The sequence below is a fragment of the Drosophila santomea genome, chromosome 2R (genome assembly GCF_016746245.2).
Source record: "Drosophila santomea strain STO CAGO 1482 chromosome 2R, Prin_Dsan_1.1, whole genome shotgun sequence".
Taxonomy (NCBI): domain Eukaryota; kingdom Metazoa; phylum Arthropoda; class Insecta; order Diptera; family Drosophilidae; genus Drosophila; species Drosophila santomea.
This window is the reverse complement of record NC_053017.2, coordinates 21,325,939-21,346,159: the sequence shown is the minus strand read 5'-3', so window position 1 is coordinate 21,346,159 and position 20,221 is coordinate 21,325,939. Positions and strand designations below refer to the sequence as shown.

At 47.2% G+C, this 20,221-nt stretch overlaps 10 protein-coding genes across 12 annotated transcripts; 4 read left to right on the top strand and 6 right to left on the bottom strand.

The window, feature by feature from the left end:
- Positions 1-444: 444 nt before the first annotated feature.
- Positions 445-2,087, top strand: LOC120444664 (protein phosphatase 1 regulatory subunit 15A). Its single transcript, XM_039624508.2, has 2 exons — positions 445-1,541; positions 1,597-2,087. The coding sequence occupies exons 1-2, from the start codon at positions 789-791 to the stop codon at positions 1,804-1,806; spliced, it is 963 nt and encodes a 320-aa protein (XP_039480442.1). The 5' UTR covers positions 445-788; the 3' UTR covers positions 1,807-2,087.
- A 133-nt stretch (positions 2,088-2,220) lies between these two features.
- Positions 2,221-5,227, bottom strand: LOC120444662 (anaphase-promoting complex subunit 2). The gene is made up of 8 exons (XM_039624504.2): positions 5,070-5,227; positions 4,492-5,008; positions 4,197-4,435; positions 3,955-4,135; positions 3,194-3,895; positions 2,870-3,133; positions 2,567-2,808; positions 2,221-2,510 (listed from the first exon to the last, which is right to left on the bottom strand). Exons 1-8 carry the CDS (start codon positions 5,130-5,132, stop codon positions 2,310-2,312), a joined length of 2,409 nt encoding a protein of 802 aa, XP_039480438.1. The 5' UTR covers positions 5,133-5,227; the 3' UTR covers positions 2,221-2,309.
- A 214-nt stretch (positions 5,228-5,441) lies between these two features.
- Positions 5,442-7,392, bottom strand: LOC120444663 (zinc finger protein CKR1). 2 transcript variants are annotated; one of them, XM_039624507.1, is made up of 3 exons: positions 7,016-7,392; positions 6,924-6,956; positions 5,442-6,853 (listed from the first exon to the last, which is right to left on the bottom strand). In XM_039624507.1, exon 3 carries the CDS (start codon positions 6,846-6,848, stop codon positions 5,712-5,714), a length of 1,137 nt encoding a protein of 378 aa, XP_039480441.1. In that variant the 5' UTR covers positions 6,849-6,853; positions 6,924-6,956; positions 7,016-7,392; the 3' UTR covers positions 5,442-5,711. The 2 variants fall into 2 exon arrangements, with proteins under 2 accessions (XP_039480441.1, XP_039480439.1); XM_039624505.2 differs by having other exon boundaries at positions 5,442-6,956; positions 7,016-7,390.
- A 167-nt stretch (positions 7,393-7,559) lies between these two features.
- LOC120444884 lies at positions 7,560-8,546 on the top strand. The gene is made up of 2 exons (XM_039624866.1): positions 7,560-8,021; positions 8,094-8,546. Exons 1-2 carry the CDS (start codon positions 7,611-7,613, stop codon positions 8,478-8,480), a joined length of 798 nt encoding a protein of 265 aa, XP_039480800.1. The 5' UTR covers positions 7,560-7,610; the 3' UTR covers positions 8,481-8,546.
- Positions 8,547-8,657: 111 nt separating this feature from the next.
- Positions 8,658-9,657, bottom strand: LOC120444885 (AP-3 complex subunit sigma-2). 2 transcript variants are annotated; one of them, XM_039624869.1, is made up of 5 exons: positions 9,498-9,657; positions 9,354-9,445; positions 9,092-9,294; positions 8,821-9,037; positions 8,658-8,761 (listed from the first exon to the last, which is right to left on the bottom strand). In XM_039624869.1, exons 1-4 carry the CDS (start codon positions 9,564-9,566, stop codon positions 8,826-8,828), a joined length of 576 nt encoding a protein of 191 aa, XP_039480803.1. In that variant the 5' UTR covers positions 9,567-9,657; the 3' UTR covers positions 8,658-8,761; positions 8,821-8,825. The 2 variants fall into 2 exon arrangements, with proteins under 2 accessions (XP_039480803.1, XP_039480802.1); XM_039624868.1 differs by having other exon boundaries at positions 8,658-9,037.
- Positions 9,658-9,816: 159 nt separating this feature from the next.
- Positions 9,817-10,525, top strand: LOC120444886 (nuclear receptor 2C2-associated protein). Its single transcript, XM_039624870.1, has 3 exons — positions 9,817-9,934; positions 9,985-10,075; positions 10,141-10,525. Exons 1-3 carry the CDS (start codon positions 9,900-9,902, stop codon positions 10,432-10,434), a joined length of 420 nt encoding a protein of 139 aa, XP_039480804.1. The 5' UTR covers positions 9,817-9,899; the 3' UTR covers positions 10,435-10,525.
- A 366-nt stretch (positions 10,526-10,891) lies between these two features.
- Positions 10,892-12,889, bottom strand: LOC120444882 (5-aminolevulinate synthase, erythroid-specific, mitochondrial). The gene is made up of 2 exons (XM_039624864.2): positions 11,522-12,889; positions 10,892-11,374 (listed from the first exon to the last, which is right to left on the bottom strand). The coding sequence occupies exons 1-2, from the start codon at positions 12,759-12,761 to the stop codon at positions 10,998-11,000; spliced, it is 1,617 nt and encodes a 538-aa protein (XP_039480798.1). The 5' UTR covers positions 12,762-12,889; the 3' UTR covers positions 10,892-10,997.
- Positions 12,890-13,035: 146 nt separating this feature from the next.
- Positions 13,036-14,750, bottom strand: LOC120444883 (senecionine N-oxygenase). Its single transcript, XM_039624865.2, has 5 exons — positions 14,459-14,750; positions 14,202-14,388; positions 13,951-14,122; positions 13,354-13,889; positions 13,036-13,294 (listed from the first exon to the last, which is right to left on the bottom strand). The coding sequence occupies exons 1-5, from the start codon at positions 14,641-14,643 to the stop codon at positions 13,127-13,129; spliced, it is 1,248 nt and encodes a 415-aa protein (XP_039480799.1). The 5' UTR covers positions 14,644-14,750; the 3' UTR covers positions 13,036-13,126.
- A 311-nt stretch (positions 14,751-15,061) lies between these two features.
- Positions 15,062-16,051, top strand: LOC120446372. Its single transcript, XM_039627303.2, has 4 exons — positions 15,062-15,307; positions 15,379-15,572; positions 15,625-15,704; positions 15,756-16,051. The coding sequence occupies exons 1-4, from the start codon at positions 15,266-15,268 to the stop codon at positions 16,046-16,048; spliced, it is 609 nt and encodes a 202-aa protein (XP_039483237.1). The 5' UTR covers positions 15,062-15,265; the 3' UTR covers positions 16,049-16,051.
- A 16-nt stretch (positions 16,052-16,067) lies between these two features.
- On the bottom strand, positions 16,068-20,002 carry LOC120446371 (alpha-catulin). The gene is made up of 6 exons (XM_039627301.2): positions 19,626-20,002; positions 19,316-19,496; positions 17,719-19,244; positions 17,331-17,648; positions 17,059-17,265; positions 16,068-16,505 (listed from the first exon to the last, which is right to left on the bottom strand). The coding sequence occupies exons 1-6, from the start codon at positions 19,653-19,655 to the stop codon at positions 16,389-16,391; spliced, it is 2,379 nt and encodes a 792-aa protein (XP_039483235.1). The 5' UTR covers positions 19,656-20,002; the 3' UTR covers positions 16,068-16,388.
- Positions 20,003-20,221: the final 219 nt, after the last annotated feature.

The window sequence follows — 20,221 nt, the reverse complement described above, 5'->3', positions numbered from 1 at the left end:
ATGATCAATTTTGAAATTATTGGCTTCCTAGGAGTTAATGATTCATCAATTTGTACATCGGTGTTACATCAACATTAAATAAAATTAAGCATTCATCGCCATTTCTCAATATTGTTGTATAAAACAATTATCTGAATATGATTTGACTAAGTTTAAAATATTTAATTTTGAGGAAAATCAAATTTTCAACAATTAGAAAATTTTCAATCAATAAATACGCAATATTTAAATAAAAAAAAAGAACTTAATATAGTTGTAAACAAATCATTTTCATAAAAACCCGTAGTTCTTAATAAAACTCGATATCCCGATTAAAAAATTCACAGAATATAATGCTTATCGATAGACAGCAACTGTCCGTTATAAATGTGAAAAATTTGTCGGGTGCGAAAGTTAATGGTCACAAAAACAACAATACCCAAGGTGATTCAACGTCTGTTATCGATAAATTTTCAGCTCTAGTGAAAAAGTATGGAACTATTCTGGTATAAAACGTGTAAAACTCTGAATATTATTGTGCCTGGACTTTATATCTCGCTATATACGCTAGAAACGAAAGCAGAACTAGCCTACAACTGAAAAAACATTAAAGTGCAATAGATCAGTTGCACGACATACGTAACATTTCGCCATTTCACTCCATATTACTTTAGTTAATCGCAGTAATCATGGAAAAATGTGTCTCAAATTAAGCTGGCCACCATGCCCCCCAAAGCCAAGTTCAAGAAAATGGCCATTCGCAAGGGATTCCCACCACACCAAGAGCATACTTGTGTCTTTAAGTTCAGATGTCGCCATTTCACACCCTTATGGGCGCGCTGTTTGACCCCTTCCTCTTTGTTCTCCGCCTGATTGCAAACATGAGTTCCCCTATCTACGAACAATATCGGTGCGGGCCGTCACGTCCCCTCTCTGCTGGATCACGCTCCCTGTGGAAGCCAAACAAGGTGCATAAGGAGGCACCCGAGGTCAAACCGCTCGAGGTCCCCGAGGATTTGAGGATCCCAACCCTGCAGCCAGACCCCCTAGATCCGCTGGCCACCATGATGTCCTTCAAGCTAATGGCCATGGACGTAGTAACTCAAATGCAGAGCGCCCTGCACAAGTGCGTCAACGCCCAGAGTCCGCCGGGCGCTAAGATGGCGGGAATTGAGCTGGACGCCTTGCGGCGTTGCGTGCCGTCCTCGTGCTACTTCTTTATTGACCTGCATCCGCACCACGGCTTTAAGGATACCGCGGAGGAGTGCCCCACTAGTCAAGTCTCCAGTGACCGGAATAACAACGCAGGCAGTTCGGCAGCATCGACTGCCAAGAGCTCCTTGCATCGGCAGCGTAGTATTTCTGAGTGCAGTGAGGACAGCTTCATTTGCTTCGAGGACGACGCCGAGGAGGAGGATGAGGATGTCGAGGAAGACGACGACGAGGATGATGATGATGACGACAGCAGCAGCGTGCAGTTTACAGCATGCGGCGAGGATGAGAATACCGAGGAGCTAAAGGATTGCCAGTGCAGCGACGACAGCTCGACCCCCGTCAAGAAGGTGAGTGGTTGCGCGGCATAAATTGGAGTATCTAATGAACAATTAATGCCCACAGGTTCGTTTCAACATGAAACCCGAAGTTCACGTAATGCTCGCCTGGGACTACGCTTATCGGGCTGCCAGGAAGAGCGAATGGCAGGTAATGGCGCGAGATCGGGATCGCTTTCAGCAGCGGATTCGACGGATTTCACCCATTCTGAACGCCGTCCTGACCCCAGTTCATCGAGAACGTGTCTATCGGGCTCGATTCTTGCATGAGGACTAGCCGGTCCACATACCTGATGTAACTTTTGATGTACAGATTACAGTTTAGAACGATTACAACATTAAATTAAGCACAAGTTGTTTGCGTGTATAAAGTGATCGACTTAGCCACTGCGTTCGTGATTGATTTTATGAAACCAAAAACTGTTTAACCCTGTAATATCAAAACCAAGTACACTTTTCTTCGCTTTTAGTTTTAGAGCCCTAAGAAGTTTGAATTTGTTGATAACGGGATTAGCATATACCTTAATGTAACTTTAAATAAATTAAGCATTAGACGTATTTTTCTGTGTGTTCTCAAGCCAAACAAGTTTGGGCAAAGGGCTTTGTGTGTACGTGACTGAGCAGAGATAAGCTCAGAATAGAAGTTGATAACACGACAGGTTGGAAAAAATCTACGTTAAACATGGAACAGTAAATTTCATAAACGTTATCACGTTCATTCATTATTTATTTCATGATTTCTTCAGTCGTTTGCAACTTGGTTTTTGTAATCTCCGCAACTTATTTTGCCAATTGATAAACTCCACCCGAGAATATAAGTTTGTGCTCTCTGACTTTTCGCTGCAAAAAGTGTTTCAGCTCTTCCTGAGTAAACTCCACTCCGCCGCTGTGGGAGGCAAACAGCTTCAGCATCTGGTGGATTCGGTCAATTGGCATGGAGTCCAGATTCGTGAGCATTCCAACAATATAGGACCAAAAAACCTGCGAGGCTTAATGCATGAGAAAACCCGAAAGACGACACTGTTCACCACACTTACTTGGAGTTCCTCTTCCCTTTGATCGCTGGCCGAAGCCATTGCGGATTCCAAATCCTCTTCGTCAGCTTCTGCGAGGCTCATGTCCTCGAACTGAGACTTTTCCGATTCCTTTTCCAACAGAGTGAAAACTCCGGGTGTCGTTTCCGAGATCAGTCCGTGGTTTTGCCAAAAACTCAGACGGCGTCGCAGTGCAGAGGGTGGAACTTTCGTAATGGAGCTTAGATCCTCGATAGTCCATTCATCTAAAAAATGTTATCATGCAGTTGTAAAACTGAAGAATCCGACTGCTAAGTTGAAACTCACTCTTAGTTTGGAAGTGGTATATAATGACCGCCAAAATGGGGCTCACAACCATTTCCATGGTTCTGTCTCCGATCTCGATTTCAATATTTACACGACCAGTCACTGTACGCCAGTTTAACGTGCGGTTACCCTTGTAAGCCTCATAGGCCTTGGTGTACTTCTTGAACTCATTCTCAATCTCCTCAGGAAGTTGGAGGCTTTCTTTATTGAAGGACGGCCAAAACTGGGCAGAAACAATTAGCGAGGAGATTTCGAATAACTGATCTAAAATGAGATGGTTAGTTTAAGGTCAAGTATACATTTGAAAGGTGAAAAGTAACCCACTTTCAGTTCGGTTGCCATCGCTGTGGATGTGCGCGTTAATTCGCTTGGAATCGGTTACGTCTTTCAACATCACCTCACAGCTGTGCAGCAGTGATTCACCAAAGCGGATCTTGAGCAGTTCCAGATTCCGAATTTCCTTTTCGGAATTAAAATCTAACTGGGCCAGCAGTCTATCTGCCATTAGATTGCGATACTCTGTCATGAACAACTCCTTACTGCCGTATATGTCAACCACCATCGATATAATGTCAGCCGACCTCATCTTCCGCGAGCTGTTGTACTGCATGATGCTAGCATCTATTCCAAAAGGATCAGGCTCCCAATTTTCCCAGTTGCTGAACTCATCGGCACCCGAGTCCTTGCATTCCTTAATTGATTCTCCCTTGGCGAGTTCCTCGGACAAGTCCGTGGGTCCCTCTTCAGTCAGCCCAGTGACTACGCGTCGCACTGTGTCGTTTCGTTTCCTCAGGTAATCTTTGATTGGTGCCGTTACCATCTCTAAGATGACTCCGGTGCTGTCCAGATGGCGAATAGCTTTGATGGCTGCCACGTAACCGGTCAATATGTCCATGGTGTTGACTCCAGGATGCAGAATCCTTGCCTCTAGCGAACTCCTAAGGGATTCAGTGAGGTAGACTCGCATATCAATTTTCTCCATGCAGATCTTCAAGTCATCTATAGCCGGTATAGAATCTGGATAGTCTGTTTATAAATAAATGCATATAGTTAAGGGTCTTTTGACTGATTCTAAGAACACATACCAATTATAATGCTGAAGAACTGACCAATAACGCTTTGCGCAAAGGTCTCGTACATAAAGTAAGTCAGTTTAACTTTGAAGGATTTTACAGACTCGGGAACTTCGATATCGCTTATGCTGTCCTTAGACTTCCACTCCGTGAATATGTTTGTCAGCCAGGACATTATAACGTCCGACAGCCACTGCAAAGATAGTTAATAAGTGTTCCAAGATGACAGCTGCAGGAAATCCTATTCCACTCACAGTTTCCAGCTGCTTAAGATGACTTCTGTCGAAAATTCCCAGGCATGTGTCGTTGATGTGCTCCTTGATTTTCAGCTTGATGAGAGCCGTCAGAGCACTCCCAGTTAGACGGTCTATGAGGTTCATTTCGAAGAGTTTCATGTTGGTCTTGTTAACCATATCCGTCAGCCTTTGGCAGCAGCACTGCTCTGCGTCGAAGTTGCAGCCAATGCAGAGGAGCTCATCAAAAACATCCGAGTCTGATGTTAAAAGAAAGTGAGTATGCAAACTATATGGCTATGTGTCTAAATCATACCAACTGTGGTCAAAGCGAGATTTGAGGCCTTGGTGAAGAGCTTAAAGTGCACCCAGTAGAATGCCCCAACGACCACACTGAAAGTGGGTGGCAGTTGAGCCAGCAAGGAGTCCCTTAAGCTGTTCTTGATGCCATCCTCCTGCATAAGCTTTACCGTCTTAGCAGCGGGCTTTCCCCCAGTTCCAACTAGCTGGATCAGCCTGGGCTTCACCTGCATCAGGCTCTGAAAGCCGTCGTGCAGCTCATTGATGGCATCTATGAACTGGGTGAATAATCGGTTCTTATCGGGCAGGGCTTCTATGGCCAGAGCTTGGTCGTTAATCCCGCCCTGCAATTCAGACGAGACCAAGCCGGCATGGAAGTGCTTCCAGAACTTGGGCACCAGGACATTCCGAATGGCCGACTGGATTTCCAGGTCCACCAGCGCCGCAAAGGTGTCTATGCTCCCCAACATCTTCAGGTGCTGGCGAACATTTTGGAATACCTTCTCATCAACCGGGTCATTGGATATGGCGTTCTGTAAAAGTGGCTGAGTGCTAGGACCAATCCTTATTACTGAACCGAAAGAATAAACCTACCGCTCCGCCCAAAACTGGAAAGATTCTCAGTACATCCGCCCACAAGGCGTCAAAATCGCACATCGTTTGTGTGTAATTACTTTAGGCGATACAAAACATTGCTTGAAACTCGAAATCAAATGCCAGTGGTGATGACAGTGTTATTATCGATAAAGCCCTTCTACCATCCAAATCGATAGACGATGATTTATCTGATGGATCTTGGATTTATCTGATATTATATATCTATTATTCATTCTTTCATACAATTCCTTACCATTTTCCAATTCCCACCAGAATCGGGCCCACAAATATGCACAATAATTTTACTAAAATAAATTATATTAATAGATACGGGGAGCTTAGTAGCCAGAAAGTAAGAAACAGCAAGAGTTTTTGAAATACATATGTATATCTTCATGTTCTGGCAAACACAAACAGTTAGAGCTAAAATTAAATTGCATACGACTTATTTACATACATACAAATTGAGATTTGAGAGCCAGCGTTGATCTTGCATAGGAATATAGTTGGATTGCGAATTTATTTAATTTTATTGTACTGTGTGCCTCACCCGACACACGTCCGTGTGGTAGCCAACATAGATTGGATGCGGATGCCATGGCTAGGATGGCTAGCGACTTAAGGAGTATAACTACGAAACTATCGTATCTTCAAATGCGTCTGCTGGTGTTTTTTCAAGTGGTCGCTCCTCACAAACCGGCGACAGCACTGCGGACAGGCGTAGGGCTTCTCCCCGGTGTGCGTTCGTATATGCCGGTTGAGGTCGTCCTGCCGCTTGAACCGCTTCTCGCACTGCCGGCAGTGGAAGGGCCGATCCTGGACAAACTGGGGCATTCCGTACGTGCCGGGTCCGTCCGCCGGCGGTAACTGAGAGAGGGTATTTACAATTTCTTCGGTCGGCTCGTATTTTACCTCGGGCTTGGCCTGGTTAAGGAAATCCGGAAGTTGGCTTTGGTTGTGGCCATGGTTCTCCAGGGGGTGATGATCAGGAGTGACGATCTCGTACTTGTCGCTGTGCTCCGACCGCTCCAGCTTGATCTTCAGCGGCTTGTGGGGGCTGTCGACCATGTGCGTGGGCTGCTGGTGGTGGTTTTGCTGCTGCTGATGGTGGTGCTCCATGCTTGGGTCCCCGCAACCAACCATGGCGGCCATGAAGTGGAAGCCAGAGTCCGACTCCGACTGAGTCTGCTTCTTCGAGGGCTTGAGCCGAACTACACCACTGCTGCTTGGTACCGTTCGCTTCGGGGTGCTGCCCTTTAGCTGGCGATCGTGGGTAGCAAGGTGCTTGGTGAGGTGGTCGCTGCGGGAAAACTTCTTGGTGCACTGGATGCACTCGAAAGGCTTCTCGCCAGTGTGCGTCCGCAGGTGCCGGTTGAGCTCATCGGAGCGCGTGAATCCCTTGCCGCACTTGGGCTCGCTGCAGACGAAGGGCTTGATGCCAGTATGCCAGGTGAGGTGGGACCGCAGGTGGGAGCTCTTGCCGTAGCTCTTTGTACAGTTGTCATACGGGCAGACGAACTTGCGCTTGGGATCGGAGGCGTGCGGCGTGGCCATTAGCTTTACACTGGGCGTTATCCGGATCTTGGAGCTGCCGCTCCCGCCGTAATGCGAGTCATCCTCCAGCTCAGTCTCAATTCCGTGATGGGGCACATTCTCCATATTCGCCTCGTCGTGCTTCAAGTCCCCGAAAATCGTCGAGGCCCGCAATATCAAATCGGACGCCTGCTCGTGTATGTTTGCGCCGCTCAGCGTGGGAAACGCTGGTGGTGGTTTCATGGGTTCTATGGGCGTTGATGTCGTCAGCATTTGGGGTGTGGGCGTGTTTGGTATTACTTGTGACATTGCGCTTACGTTCGGGGCTCGCTAGCGCCCTATCCGGAGTGTCTGGAATCGAGAGTTGAGATACTGTACTGCCAGGTGCGCGATTACCTCTCCCTAATTACCCAAATTGTGTTTATCCAAAACTACACTCCTGTACAGGAAACTGTGTTCAGTGGGCGTCGGCCTAGGATTTATCAGTTCTGTGGAGCCTCGTCACCATAGCCAGCACGGAAAACGGTCTACAATCGTTCCTGGCGTCCCGCACACATTTTCCAATTGTTTACGGCTAGCGCGAATGCATATTCCAGTGGATTTGCTTATTTTACTTTATTTTATTTATATACTGAAGTACATCTATTTAATTGCGATGAGATAAATCGACTAGTCGATAAGTGGAAAAGATGCGACTGAATGCGTGTGCGGACCTATCGGATTTTAATTTTGTAGTTATCGATTGGTCTTGTTTTGTATTCAGTCAAATAATTAAAACTATATTTGAAATTGACATTAAGTTAACAATATAACTTTGAGTGAAATAACTTTCTTTATGGTAGAACAACAAAATTTTCATCGCTTGCCTTGTTTAAGAAAAATACTAAAACAAATACTGTATTGTTATCGATGGCTGTATGCTTATCGATAGTTCGGACTCGTCCATCCCCAATCTGCACTGCAAATAAAATTCAATGCATATTTACAATTTGTTAGTTTGCTGAAATGCCAAATAAATCCGCAGATCTGGGCGATACGCAACTGACCAGAAGACAGAGGAGAAAGCAGACGATTTGGACGCGTGAGAAGATCGCCAAGCTAATCGAACTTTACCGCTCATCGGATTGTTTGTGGAACCACTATTCCGAGCTATATAAAAACAAGGATTGCAGGGCTAAAGCCATCGATTCCATATGCGCCTCCCTCGGGATAACGAAACACGACTATGGCAAGAAGGTGCACAACCTGCGCAACCAATTTAATGCGGAGCTCAAGAAATTGGAGAGGAGGCTCGAGGAGTCTGGAGGAGATCGAGATTCCGAGAAGGCTTGTCGATGGGAGCACTTCAAAACGCTGATGTTCCTGCGATCCGTTATAGAACCGCGACCAGGTTATCAACAAGGTCTTCCGGGCAAGGTGGGCTACTTCGAAATCGAAATCTTTACGTCATAAGTTAAACAATCTATTTTGTGTTTTGGTATTTCGTAGAAATTGGTGTCGAAGGTGGACATGTGCTACCCAGATCAGGATTTGGAGAAGCAGAGCCAGTCCTCAATAGAAAGCTTGGAATCCAAATTCATAGAGAACGATGCAGAAACAAGTGAGCCTCCAAAAGTCAGCGAACCCATTCCGATGCCTCCAGAACCTGCGCCGCCTTTCAAGTTCTGTGATCCGATTCGAGCTGTCGAAGCGCCCGCTGCTCCAGCTCCCGTCCACATACCATCAAGTGGTCGGGATCAATGGGACGCTTTTGGAGAACTAATCGCCAGCGAATTCCGCAATCTGAACTCAGAAGTATCGCGCAAGAGGCTGAAGCGGAAAATAATGCAAGTTATGCTGGAAGTCGGCGAAGAAGATGATCTTGCAAACAGTTGATTGTAAAATGATGGACACCCTTTTAAATGTAAATCTTTAATAGAAGCAGCACACAGATCATTCAAAGACTTCATCGCAAGACACTTTGTATGTACATTTTAAACACCTTTCAATATAAAACGGAAGTGGTTAGACTTCGCATTGTTAAGCTATCAAAAACTGGAAAATCGTACTTGCTACTGGTAATTCATTAGCATTTTTATTAACGTAGGGGAGATATATAGAGTACGTGGGTCCTAATATTACGGAACAGTCGACAGCTGTTGGAAATTCATGAAGGACTGCGAAAAAGCACTAGATTCAACAGATTACAATTAGACGAGAGACTTATCAGACGTACATTTGTCAGAACTTAAAGTCCTTAATGGCCTGTGGCAGATCAGGTAGCTTGATGTCTTTAATCTGTTGCGGAATGTTCATACTCTTCACGGCGCTCACAGCTCGGGCAGGTGCAGCCGAGATGCCCGCCTCCTGCTTGACGATCTTGTTCTGCTCCTCGATCCTGGCCATTATGTCGTTCATATTTGTCTGCAGGACCATTCCGCCCATTACCAGTTCTGAAACAAAGTCATGATCAATCTGAATGGATTGCAAAGGATTGCTCTCCAAACCTGAGAGGATGTGGTGGACGGCATCGGCGTGGAATATCAGGTCCAGCTCACACACGTTTTCGAAACACTTGTCGAGGGTTTCCACGAATACCTGGATCAGGTCCAGGATTCCCAGTTCGCTCTCTGAGGAGTCCACACAGAAAACGAAGTACAGCGTGGCATAGTGCCTGTAGATGAGCTTGTAGTCCGATCCGCCAATCAAACTGGGGCAGAAAGATGTTGTTTTAGATATCCCTGTTATATGTTTAATAGTATTGCTCACCTCCCGCCCTCCAGAAAGTTGCAAACATTATCATCCCGCTTGGACACCAATTGGAAAGTCTCCTTGATTATTTGCTGCTGCAGGCTTTCATCCTACAAATATTCCCAATTTAATAAGAACACGATTATATGTCGCAGTACTTACGAAATACTGATAGAACTTCGAAAGCCTCGGCTTCCCGTGATTGTTAAAGACGAGTATGGCTTTTATCATCTCAACTTCTATGATAAGTCAACAAAAAAAATGAAAATGTTGTTTAAACTGCCAGCTGTTTTGCTTTTTCGACCAGGGCTGCGAAATCAATACTTGGCATAGCATCTACAATATCGATATATCTTTATACGACGGTTATATTTCTAAAATCTAACAAGATTTCTAATAAAAACTAATCCCAAAGAATATGTATATTTTCAAAACCAAAATTCCATAAATTTGTTAGTAAAAATACGTATAGTATGTTTTGGAATTTCAGATTGTTGCCCATCTCTAATATCTCTTACCTCGCGGTACCCGATTTGTTTATTTCCCATTTTTTTTTATTAAATTATGAATATTTTAACAAAAGTCAAGTACAGTTGCAGGTACTCTTAGTTTTCTTTTGTAAATCCCCTAGTTAACATATAGTTTTCAGGGTGAGCTCGGTCTTGAACAAAGATGTGAAGCAGCACGGAAAGCACTTCATGTTCGATACGCGGGAAGAAACTTCTTGGAATTCAGATGAGGTATCCAAAGTTTTTGAAATACATACATACGTGCGGGAGGAACTAACTCCAAGCGATCGTTTCAGGGAACCCCCCAATTCATTACCATTAGCTTGGAGGAGCCACAGAAAATCTCAGGATTTAGTTTCCAGTTCCAAGGAGGATTCTCTGGCCAAAAATCGGAAATATTCCTGTACTCCGCTGACGGAGCCCCAGTACACCAAGAACCGTTTTATCCAGAAGACATCAACTCTCCACAGATCTTCCAGATTTTGGATACAGCCCGGGACAAGCCGTGCTCCAAGCTGAAGTTCGTCTTCGAGTCCAGTACGGATCTGTTCGGTAGAATCATTGTTTACGATCTCCAGCTGTTAGGCTAGGGTCTGACCCTTTGGATCTGACCAAATGTGTACATTAGCCACTCTGATCGAAGTGTAATCGGAATATTATCTAAAGTTGCATTATCAAAAACATTGGGTCGTAATGGGATGGTCATGGTTATCAGGAATAATTGTGCTGATTCACCCTGTCTTTGCTTAAATTGATATGGACTAATTTCATATAAATATTTCTAACAAGGTAAGCCGTTTTAGGTTTCCGAACTCACATAAATGTCGGGAAAAAACGCCTATTCATATCTTTTCAAAGTGCTTATGACTGTGGATCGAGGTTCATTGAAAATGTTTCCACGCAATTCCTCAATTTGAATACCATTTGCATGAAACTTGCTCGCGAAACACGCAACTTCCTAACGAAGGTGACACTATAGTCCATGTCCTAGCACCCCTAAGTGCGTCATCAATCAGCTTAGCCCATTCCAATTGAAATTTCGTTGTATATATTGCACCAAAACCAATGTTTATTTGTCCAAAACCGCACAGATAATTTAGGCATAGCTTAATATTTCGAATGCTTCATTTATGGTCACGTTTCAAAGGGGCAACTAGGCTGCAACCGAGATCTCCAGGCGAGGGCAATTGGGAATGCCACATTCCAGGTCGGGGGACGTGTCCTGGTGCCAGCAGCTCTCCGAGTTGCAGAACATGCATGCGTTGGGCGAAAGCGGGACGTTCGTAGACAGGTCCACCATTTCCCACACTTTCTTCAGATCGGTAACCAGGGCGTTCATCATTTCGAAAGTGTGGAACGGGGTGGGGGCCAGCCGTAGTTTCTCCTGGCCCCGGGCGACAGTTGGGTAGTTGATCGATTGCAGGTAGTGTCCGAATTGTTCGATCAGCACGTTTGAGATTTGACTGCTCTTCAGAGCGTCTCCGATTTTAATGGGAATGATGTGGCTGGGGGTTTCTTCAACGGGAAAACCTGAAATGGGGCGAATTATAGATGCAGTCAGTAAACTGAAAGTTAAGTGTCTTCTTCTATATATAGCCAGCACTTAAAATAAAATGAAAGTGCGAGAATAACCTTCAATTCGTGTTACATAAATGCCAGAATTGGATTACGCCTTACCTTCTCGTTTCAGCAAGCTCTTCAGGTAGGAGACATTTCGCTGGTGCAAGTGGCGCAGCTGGCGACCTTCCTCCGATGCCAGGATGTTGACGGCCTCCAGGGCGCCACACAGCACCGTGGGCGGCAGTGAAGTGGTGAAGATGAAGCCAGCCGCATACGAGCGGATCATGTCGACCAGGTTGTGAGTGCCAGCTATGTAACCCCCAATGTTACCGAATGCCTTGCCCAGGGTGCCCGATATGATGTCCATTTTGTGCAGAACTCCATCTCGTTCACCGACACCGGCCCCATGGTCGCCGTACAATCCCACGGCGTGCACCTCGTCGATGAACGTGATGGCCCCGTGCTCGTGGGCCACGTCAAGCAGCTCCTCGAGCGGGCAGATGGCCCCCGTCATGGAATGTACCGTCTCAAATGCGACGATCTTGGGCACGCTTTTGTCCGTCTGCTTCAGCAGCTGATGCAAGTGGTCCACGTCGTTGTGCCGGAAGATGTGCTTGGGAACGCCGCTGTTCCGGATTCCCATAATCATGGAAGCGTGGTTGCCTGCGTCCGAAAAGATCTCGCACCCAGGCAGAAGCTTGGCGAGCGTAAAGAGAGTGGAATCGTTGGCCACGAAGCATGAGGTAAAGAGCAGCGCAGCCTCCTTCTGGTGCAGCTCAGCCAGCTTACTCTCGAGGCGCTCGTGGTGGAGAGAGTTGCCCGAGATGTTTCTGGTGCCGCCAGCCCCCGATCCGTGCCTGTCGAGCGCATCCTGGACGGCCCTCTTGACGCCGGGGTGGGCGGACATGCCCAGGTAGTCGTTGGAGCACCACACCGTGATGGGCTTTTCCCTCCGCTCCGAGTACTCCAGGGCGTGTGGGAAGAGCCCGTCGCCCGCCAGGCGGTTCACCTTCTTGAAGACCCTGTAGGAGTGGTCCCGCTTCTTCTTCATGATCTGCTCGTTAAAAAAGCGCTCGTAGGGGAAGGTCTCCTTGGCGGATGCCTTGCCGGGATCGGCGGTGGCAGTTGCGGGTGCGGGGGCAGCAGCATTGCCCGAAGCAGTGGCGACGTTGGCGTGAGCGTTCGCCCCCGTCGAGTAAGACCTTGTAACACTTGCGGCGACGAGTGAAAGTTTCTTCTCGCCCGAGCTCAAGGTCTTGCCAACCACGGGGCAGTGGCTCCCGTAGGATTGGCACAGCGTCTCCGCGTAGTTGCGGATGAAGCTGGCGGTGAAGCGATTCAGAAAGGGACACTGCATGATGAGGCGCTTTTCCACTTTTGAAGACCCGACCTAAATCAGCGAACTTTGAAAGCGAAGTGAGGTGTTTCGAAAATTATGCAAGAAGGTGATTGCGAGGAGGTGGGCGAGTGTGGCCAGAGCTGCTGAAAGTGTGCTGCCCACAATCAGCTGACTGGAAAAATACCAACAAACATGTTCAAACAAATGTTGGCGGCCGTTCAAAAAATGTTTTTTCGCGCGTAAGAGTTCAATTTTTCAAACTATGCTGCCATGGAGTAAAAATTTAGATATGTCATTTATTTCAAAGTAAAGAAAAGTCGAAAGATACCGTTTTTGCAATAAATAACCTTGTGATTGATTAGTTATTCAGGTTCATTCAGGATCTAGTTGAGCTTAATGAATGTTTCGTCATCCAGAATCGCAAAGTTGTCCTCCCGGAAGTGGAGCAAGTTCTCATTGAAGCACTTGCTGCTCTCGTTGTGCAACTTGGTCATCACAGGCTTGATGTTTTTGATTCCTGCCGTATTCGACAAGTCCGTGAAATAGTCGATCTTGAAAATAGGATAGAAATCAAAACCAGATAGAGGAAAAAAGTCAACCATTATCTCACTTGTTTGGGACCCAGCATGTGGGCATGGCGTTTTCTTAGACCCGCCTCCCAAAGTTTGTCCATCCTGTCTCGGGTGTCTTTGAGCATGTCCTCCGTGGACGGCAGCTCGTTGGATCCGGTGTAGTAGCTCATGATGAACCTGGCCTGGATGTCCATCATTTGGGCGGCACACACGTAAAACGGCAGTCCGATCAGCGCCATGGAAGGGTTCCTGATGTTGATGCACTGCTTGTACAGCTCCTGCACGTAGTTATCCTCCACATGGATGCCCGAGTCGACGGTCAGGAAGGGAAAGGCATACTTGTAGCCCGTGCAGAAGAAGACGGTGTTGAACTCCTCGTAGGATCCGTCCACGAAGTGTGCCCCCTTCTCGTCCAGCTCCCGGACATCGGGCTTCTGCTGGACGTTGTCGAAGAATATATGTTGACCGATGTCTGTCAAGTGGTGACTTATGGTGACCCGATCCGCCGATCGGGAAATGATGTTGGACAGGTCCATGCCACTGGGTCCAGCTCCAATGACCAGAACGGATTTACCTAGAGCAGCACAGACACCATGAGAAGTTTCTTGTGCTCGCACAAGTTCTGCTGTAGTTACCCTCGAAAACCTCCCTACTTCTGAAGTCGTGGCTGTGCAGGAACTCCCCTTGGAACCTATCCATACTCGGAATTTGGCTGTAGTTCGGGGTGTGGTAGTGGCCATTGGCCACCAGAACCTTGTCGAAGTACTGGAACCCTATTTTGTTCGTGACCAAATCCTTGAAGAGCACCTGCAAGCGATTCGGTTAGGTTTCTATATATGTATGTCTATATAGAGTGTCTATATATAATGTCTTTGCTACAACTTACTTGCCACTTTGCTTTCCTCTGCAGCACCCTAATAACGTAGGTATTGAACTTGATGTGCTCCTTCAGCCCGAAATGTTCCGCGTACTGGTTCAGGAAATCGCAGATCTCGTCGGATCTCACATAGGAAGCCTCGTTCTCTGCGATTTGGAAGTCCGGAAAGCCCATTACCTCCTTGGGCAAGTTGGTTCTTTGAAGAAGCCCGAAAACTCTTAGAATATTAAATGTTCTTTCGTAGATTTCGGTTTAGTTTTTCGTACCGTAGGTTCTTGTACATGCTGCTGTGGACATCGATGCCATTGACAACACCTGTTGCCTCATTGTACACCCAGGTTCCGCCGATTCGGTCAGATAGCTCGAACACCGTGGTCTTGAATCCATTTTCAATCGAGTGGCGGGCACAGCAAAGACCCGCGGTTCCGGCCCCAATTATGCAAACGCTCATTATTTTATAGTATATGTAACAGTTTATAATTTTATTAATTGCTAAGTGCCTAGTTGCGATAGTTGCTAGTCCGAATGCCTCCACGAAACTGAGGATCGCACCGTGATGAACTTTATGGCTTCCCCGCCTGATTGCCCTGGAAAAGTGGGGTACTTGGACTCCATGGAGAGGTTCGCACAGCCTATTTGAGACATTCAATTAGTATAATCAAGCTAGACCCACATAAGCAGCTTGTCTGCTCTGCAGTACGTTTAATCAGAGTATCTTGTATTCGCAATCCGAATCGCTGTGCTGATTTTCTGTAATCGCGCTGATAAGAAAGAGCATAGAGCCTCTGCTTTTGTCTCGCTTTTTGTTTATAAGTGAAACTATATAGTATATACTTATTATATTAATATTTACACTGCTGATAGGAAGCATAGGCAACACAGATGTTCAAGTGTACTCGATTCGCTGTGCAGTTCAAGGTTTGGGTATAATGGGCAGAACCATGAGGCCAACTTCTTTGAGTTTGTCTTTCCCACGCTAAACTGCGAAACCAAATGTGAGAAAATTTGCATGGGTCAGGCGGATTGGGAACGTACGTGCCTCAGTAGCAAAGTGCACGTCGAGATCTTCCAACATGGGGCTACCAGCTTGCATATGCACCAAAGTTCTCCAGCTGGCGAGTATCTTCGAGCACAAGGACACTTTGAATTGCATTGAATGGCAGTAACTAAATTAGTAAATCATTAGATTGCCACGGTGGCGGCGCTGATTGTGAAGAGATTGTCGGACAAGCACTCGGAAAGGGTGTTCGCCATCAACAAGAAGCAGTCCAGGGAGTGGACCCTGCTGAACAGCATCTCCTGGTCGAAGGAGGGCGATGACTTCGGCACGCTCACCTTCCTGGGATTCACCTTCATTGCAGCCGTTCTCCTGCTCACGAGGTAAGTCACTAGACGACTATGGTTCACCAGTAACAAGTCCATCGCCTTTTAGGATCATCGAGGGCACCTCGAACTATGCCACCTGTGAGATCATTCTGCTGACCTGCGGAGTTCTGTTCTTCACCATAGAGGGTAATATGACTTTTGGGATGTAATGTCCGACTGCTGAACTGTCTCCTCCAGGACTTCTCATATTCTTCACTGTGGAGCAGCTTTCCGAGGACCTTCTGACCTATGCCTATGCATTGGGCGCACTTTCCTTCATCTGCGCAGCACTTTTCGCTCTGGACCTGATGTTCTTCAAGAACCTGCTGCAGCTAAGGAGCTCCACCGCCCAAACGGACCAGTTGAAGGAAACGGTGGCCCTCAAGGTGTACAATCTGTCCCAGAAACCGAAGCCAACCTGCTGCAACATCGTGCCACAAACTCACATGGTGAATGAGAGCAGTAAGAACTATCTGCGAACCGATTTGTAGAACCCAGTGAAAGAGCTTGAGATACATATCTGCATCTGCGTTACCTTTATTGCCGTAACATTCGAATGTAGTGAAACAAAATATGCATTATAAGATCGTGCTGCTGAAACAACTAATTGGACGCGTACTGGTACACGTACTCGTATGTTAATAAAGTTAATAAAGTTTTCGACATTAATCAACGCTAGAAGCGGCGCAACTAATACACAGAATGGAACGCAGTGCCAACAGTGTAGACTACGATAGTAAAACCCCTGGGCTCCTGCTCCTCTCAGAACAGCAGGAAGGACACCCTCGTCCTCCGTGCATCCCCCTTGGCTCGGCGAGCCATCCCGTAATGTCAGGGAATGTCGCTGCTGCTCGTCGTCCCCTTGGAATCGCACATGCCGCCGGCCATGTTCTCGTTCGACCGCTCCGACGTGAGTCCTCCGGTTATCCCAGTTAAATTTAGTTTGTACTGCAAGGCGGAGCAAGGATTAGGGTGGTGTTAGTAGGAGTAGTAGGGGCTGGCACTGCGGCTTACGAGTGGCCAACGTCAATTGGTAGTTAAAGTTCAGTTGTGTTGGTTAAACACTTGGGGGGAGTAACTAGTGGATCTTAACAAGCTAACATGCTACTAACATCAACTCAAGATTCAATGCATTAAAGATACAGAGATACAAAGATACATACGTAATAGAGAAAGATACAGCGCAGTCTACATTAGCATTAGCATTTGAAAGTAAAAGTTGGAAAGGTAACTTATAAGGTTCGTAGTAAGAAACGGGGAAAGCACATCCGCCAACCAAAAAACCAAAACGCTTCTCCTGCGAACGAAAAGCTCTAAAATCATACCTGTAATAATGCATGCTTTAATATCACAGTAAACTATAGAAATCATACACATCGAGAGTCTGAAGTACCCAGTAGTACCCAGTAGTACCCAGTAGTACCCAGTAGTACCCCGTAGTACCCCGTAGTACCCACTACATATAGGAAATGGCCGCGTGGCCTGGCCTCGGCCTATTTACCTTAGTTGCGCACTCAAAGCACTTCGACACTACTTTATTTATAACGTTCATAAGGTTCTTGGTTTCCCTGATGACGTGATCGACCTTCACGAACGTGGCAGCTTTACCAACCGTGTGGTCTTTGACTGTAAACTGGAGTGCTTGGACAAAAGTCGGCACTCTATCTAAAATGTTGAGGAGATCCTTTTTGTTGTCACTAGCGGGGACCTATACGATTCGAGAATTAGAATGGCCAATAGCTCTTAGCCCTTAGAGATAAGCTCGATGATTACCTGGTATGAAAAGTGGCGGAGGACTTTGTAAAGTCGGTTGGCCTCCTCCGCAAAATATTCGGCTTGAGTAAACAAATCCTGAGTTGTTCTTAGAGAACCGTTGCCCTTGGTAAACTGATACATTAGGAAAGCCATCGCGGACATGTTCTTGGCTCTCTTCAGTATGTCGTTGTCGTCCGACAAGTCTTCGCTCCATTTTGATTGATATGTGTTCAGATCTCCGTTGTTCTTGCCTTCGAGGCCAGAATACTCAACCATTTCTCCGTCTTCTGTTGCAGGTACACCGGATTTTGTTAGTTTGTCTGAGCTCTCGCATTTCTGGGGAAGATCGGATATACACACATTACTGGGTTACTCTTGGCGGTAGGTGGTGGTTTGTGGTACCCACCTCAGCATCAGCTTCTCTGTCACTCTTGGTGGTGTTGATTGAAACGAGGATCTTCTTGGCGATCATGGAGATCTCGTTCGTCAGCCACTTCCACATGTCCGAGAAGGACTCGAAGTTCTCGTTGGCCGCACTGCTGTTCGAGTACTTCCACAGGATCTTGGCCGCAATGAAGACCTGCGGCCCGTAGATCCTCAGGTTGATGGCCAGGCACTTGGCCTGCACCTGCAGCCGCTCCGTGGGCGCAATGTGCTGCAGCAGCTTGCAGATGTCGAAAATGTGGTCACAGCAGTCGTGGAACTTCGTGGAGCGCTGATTCAGATTGTCGATGTCGTAGTTCGTTGCCAGTACGTGGAACGACTTGACCAGCTTGGAGCAGATCTTGAGCGACTCGTTAAAGTCCTCGATCTGGCTGGACACGGAGACGACCAGCTGCTTGCACAGCTCCTCCAGGCTACTCAACATGCCCAGCTCGGGATCTGAGCGACCCTTCACCTGGCCTCCAACTCCACCCACACCTCCGACTCCACCAACTCCGCCGACTCCGCCGCCCTCGTGCTGATCCTTCATGATGGTGTTCAGGTACAGGTCGAACTCCAGCTTGCAGTTGTCGCAGTAGGAGAGGATGTTCTTGCGGTGATTGTGGCTGATGTAGGGGGAGTCGGTGAAGTCGTGCGCCTTCTCGAAGAGCTTCTCGAAGGCGAGGGAGAGCTCCTCGCGCAGGTCCAGGCTCTCGGAGCTGAGGTGCTTCCTGAAGTTGGTGTTGTTCACCATGCGACCGCCGCCGCCGCCCGCCGCGGATGGCAGGTTCTTCTCCGACTTCCACAGGTCGTCGTCCAGGAAACTGAAGTAGGCGTCGGAGTTGTTGTTGCCCTCGCCGGAGCCCTCGTAGTAGCTCATCTGGTACTTGTACCGCTTGATGAGGTTCACAATGCGCTTTATTGTCGTGTAGATGCTCTCGTTCTCGTAGTTCGGGTTGCTCGCCTGCTTCTCGAAGGGCATGTGCTTGGCCGAGTCGAAGATGCTGTCCTTTACCACGAAGTGGATGAGGTCCATGGCCCTGCGGATCTGGCAAAAGACCGTGTCCCGGTTCTCCTTTACGATCACGCAGTCGCTGTGGATCAGGCTGTTCTTCGACGACGTCAGCAGGATGGCGATGGACTTCTCCAGGATCTGGCGTGCCGAAAACATCTGGGCCCGCCGCCGTTCCTCCTTGAACGAGTTGCGATGGTGGCCAGTGAGGTAGGCCAGCTCAATCATTTCAGTTCCGAACACGGAGAAGGCCCGCACGAACTCGGTGAAGTTCATGACCGACTCCAGCTTCTCCAGGCTCTCGGAGGCCCGCTTCTTGGCGGTCAGCAGCTTCTTCACAACAATGATGTCGACCAGCAGTAGGATGCGCGTGACGGAGGACAGCAGGGAGCGGGCAGCCAAAATGATGGCTCCATAGTCCTTCAGGGGCTCGATGTGGTGGCGCAGCTCCATGCCGCTTAGAGGTGAAATATCACAAAGTCGTTCAATAGATTTTCCTGCAATCCAAACAAGTTCGTTACGGATGCTGCACTACCAAGTTACCAAGCTAAGAGGGATATCTTCTTACCCGCATCTCTGGCCTCCTTCGCCGCCTCGTACATGTCTCCCTTGATGTCGATGTTCTCCTCGGCGATGATCTCGCCAATCGTTATAAATCGCTCCACGGCAATGTTCAGTAGGTGACCTATGTTCCCAAAAGTGGACATGATCTGCTCGTTATCCATATCACGAACTCGAAAGCGTTGATTCTGCAAGGGAAGGAGTGTCCGCATTGGCAGTGTGTTTGGTTTCAAGGCCAATCAATAATCGCAGAGGACTTTCAGCCCAAAAGTTATCCGGAAAGGAAAGTTATTCCGGACAGCCGGTGGGGTACTTACGTTTACAGTTGATTGAGTGATTCCGTACATCTTGGATACCTCGGTTTCCAATAGAAAAACTGATTATACGTAGTTGAAGAGTATCCGCCAAGCGAGTTTCACGCATGCAGCATTTTTATTTACTTCCTATTGATTTTTCTCAATACTAGGGCTAGCAGAGTCGCGTAGACATTGGAACTATGTCGAGAATTTGGCACTCAATAATACGGACACCGATTAGCGCGTCATAGTACGAGGCTCTATAGGTTTAAGCTCAAATAAAAGTCGATTTTTCAGCCAGCGAAAGCTCCTTAGCTTAAATTAGTGTTATATAGATAGGGGGCTGTAAACAACGTGTTTACCTGCAGACAGATATATGTGTATGCCCCCAGATTTGTGTGTGATTCGAGCTTGTAACAAATTGGTCTGCGCAGGAAGTCTGCGCACAAAACCATATAGTACTGTAAAGTGCAACAGTTTCCCGTCGCTCGGGAGGCGCAACTCGAAGGAGGTACCAGGATTCAATGGATTCATAGTTAGAGTATATACTTCCTCAAACTCAAAACCATGTACTTAGATGAAAAGCTTGAAAAAGTATTCAAACTTGTCCCACTTTT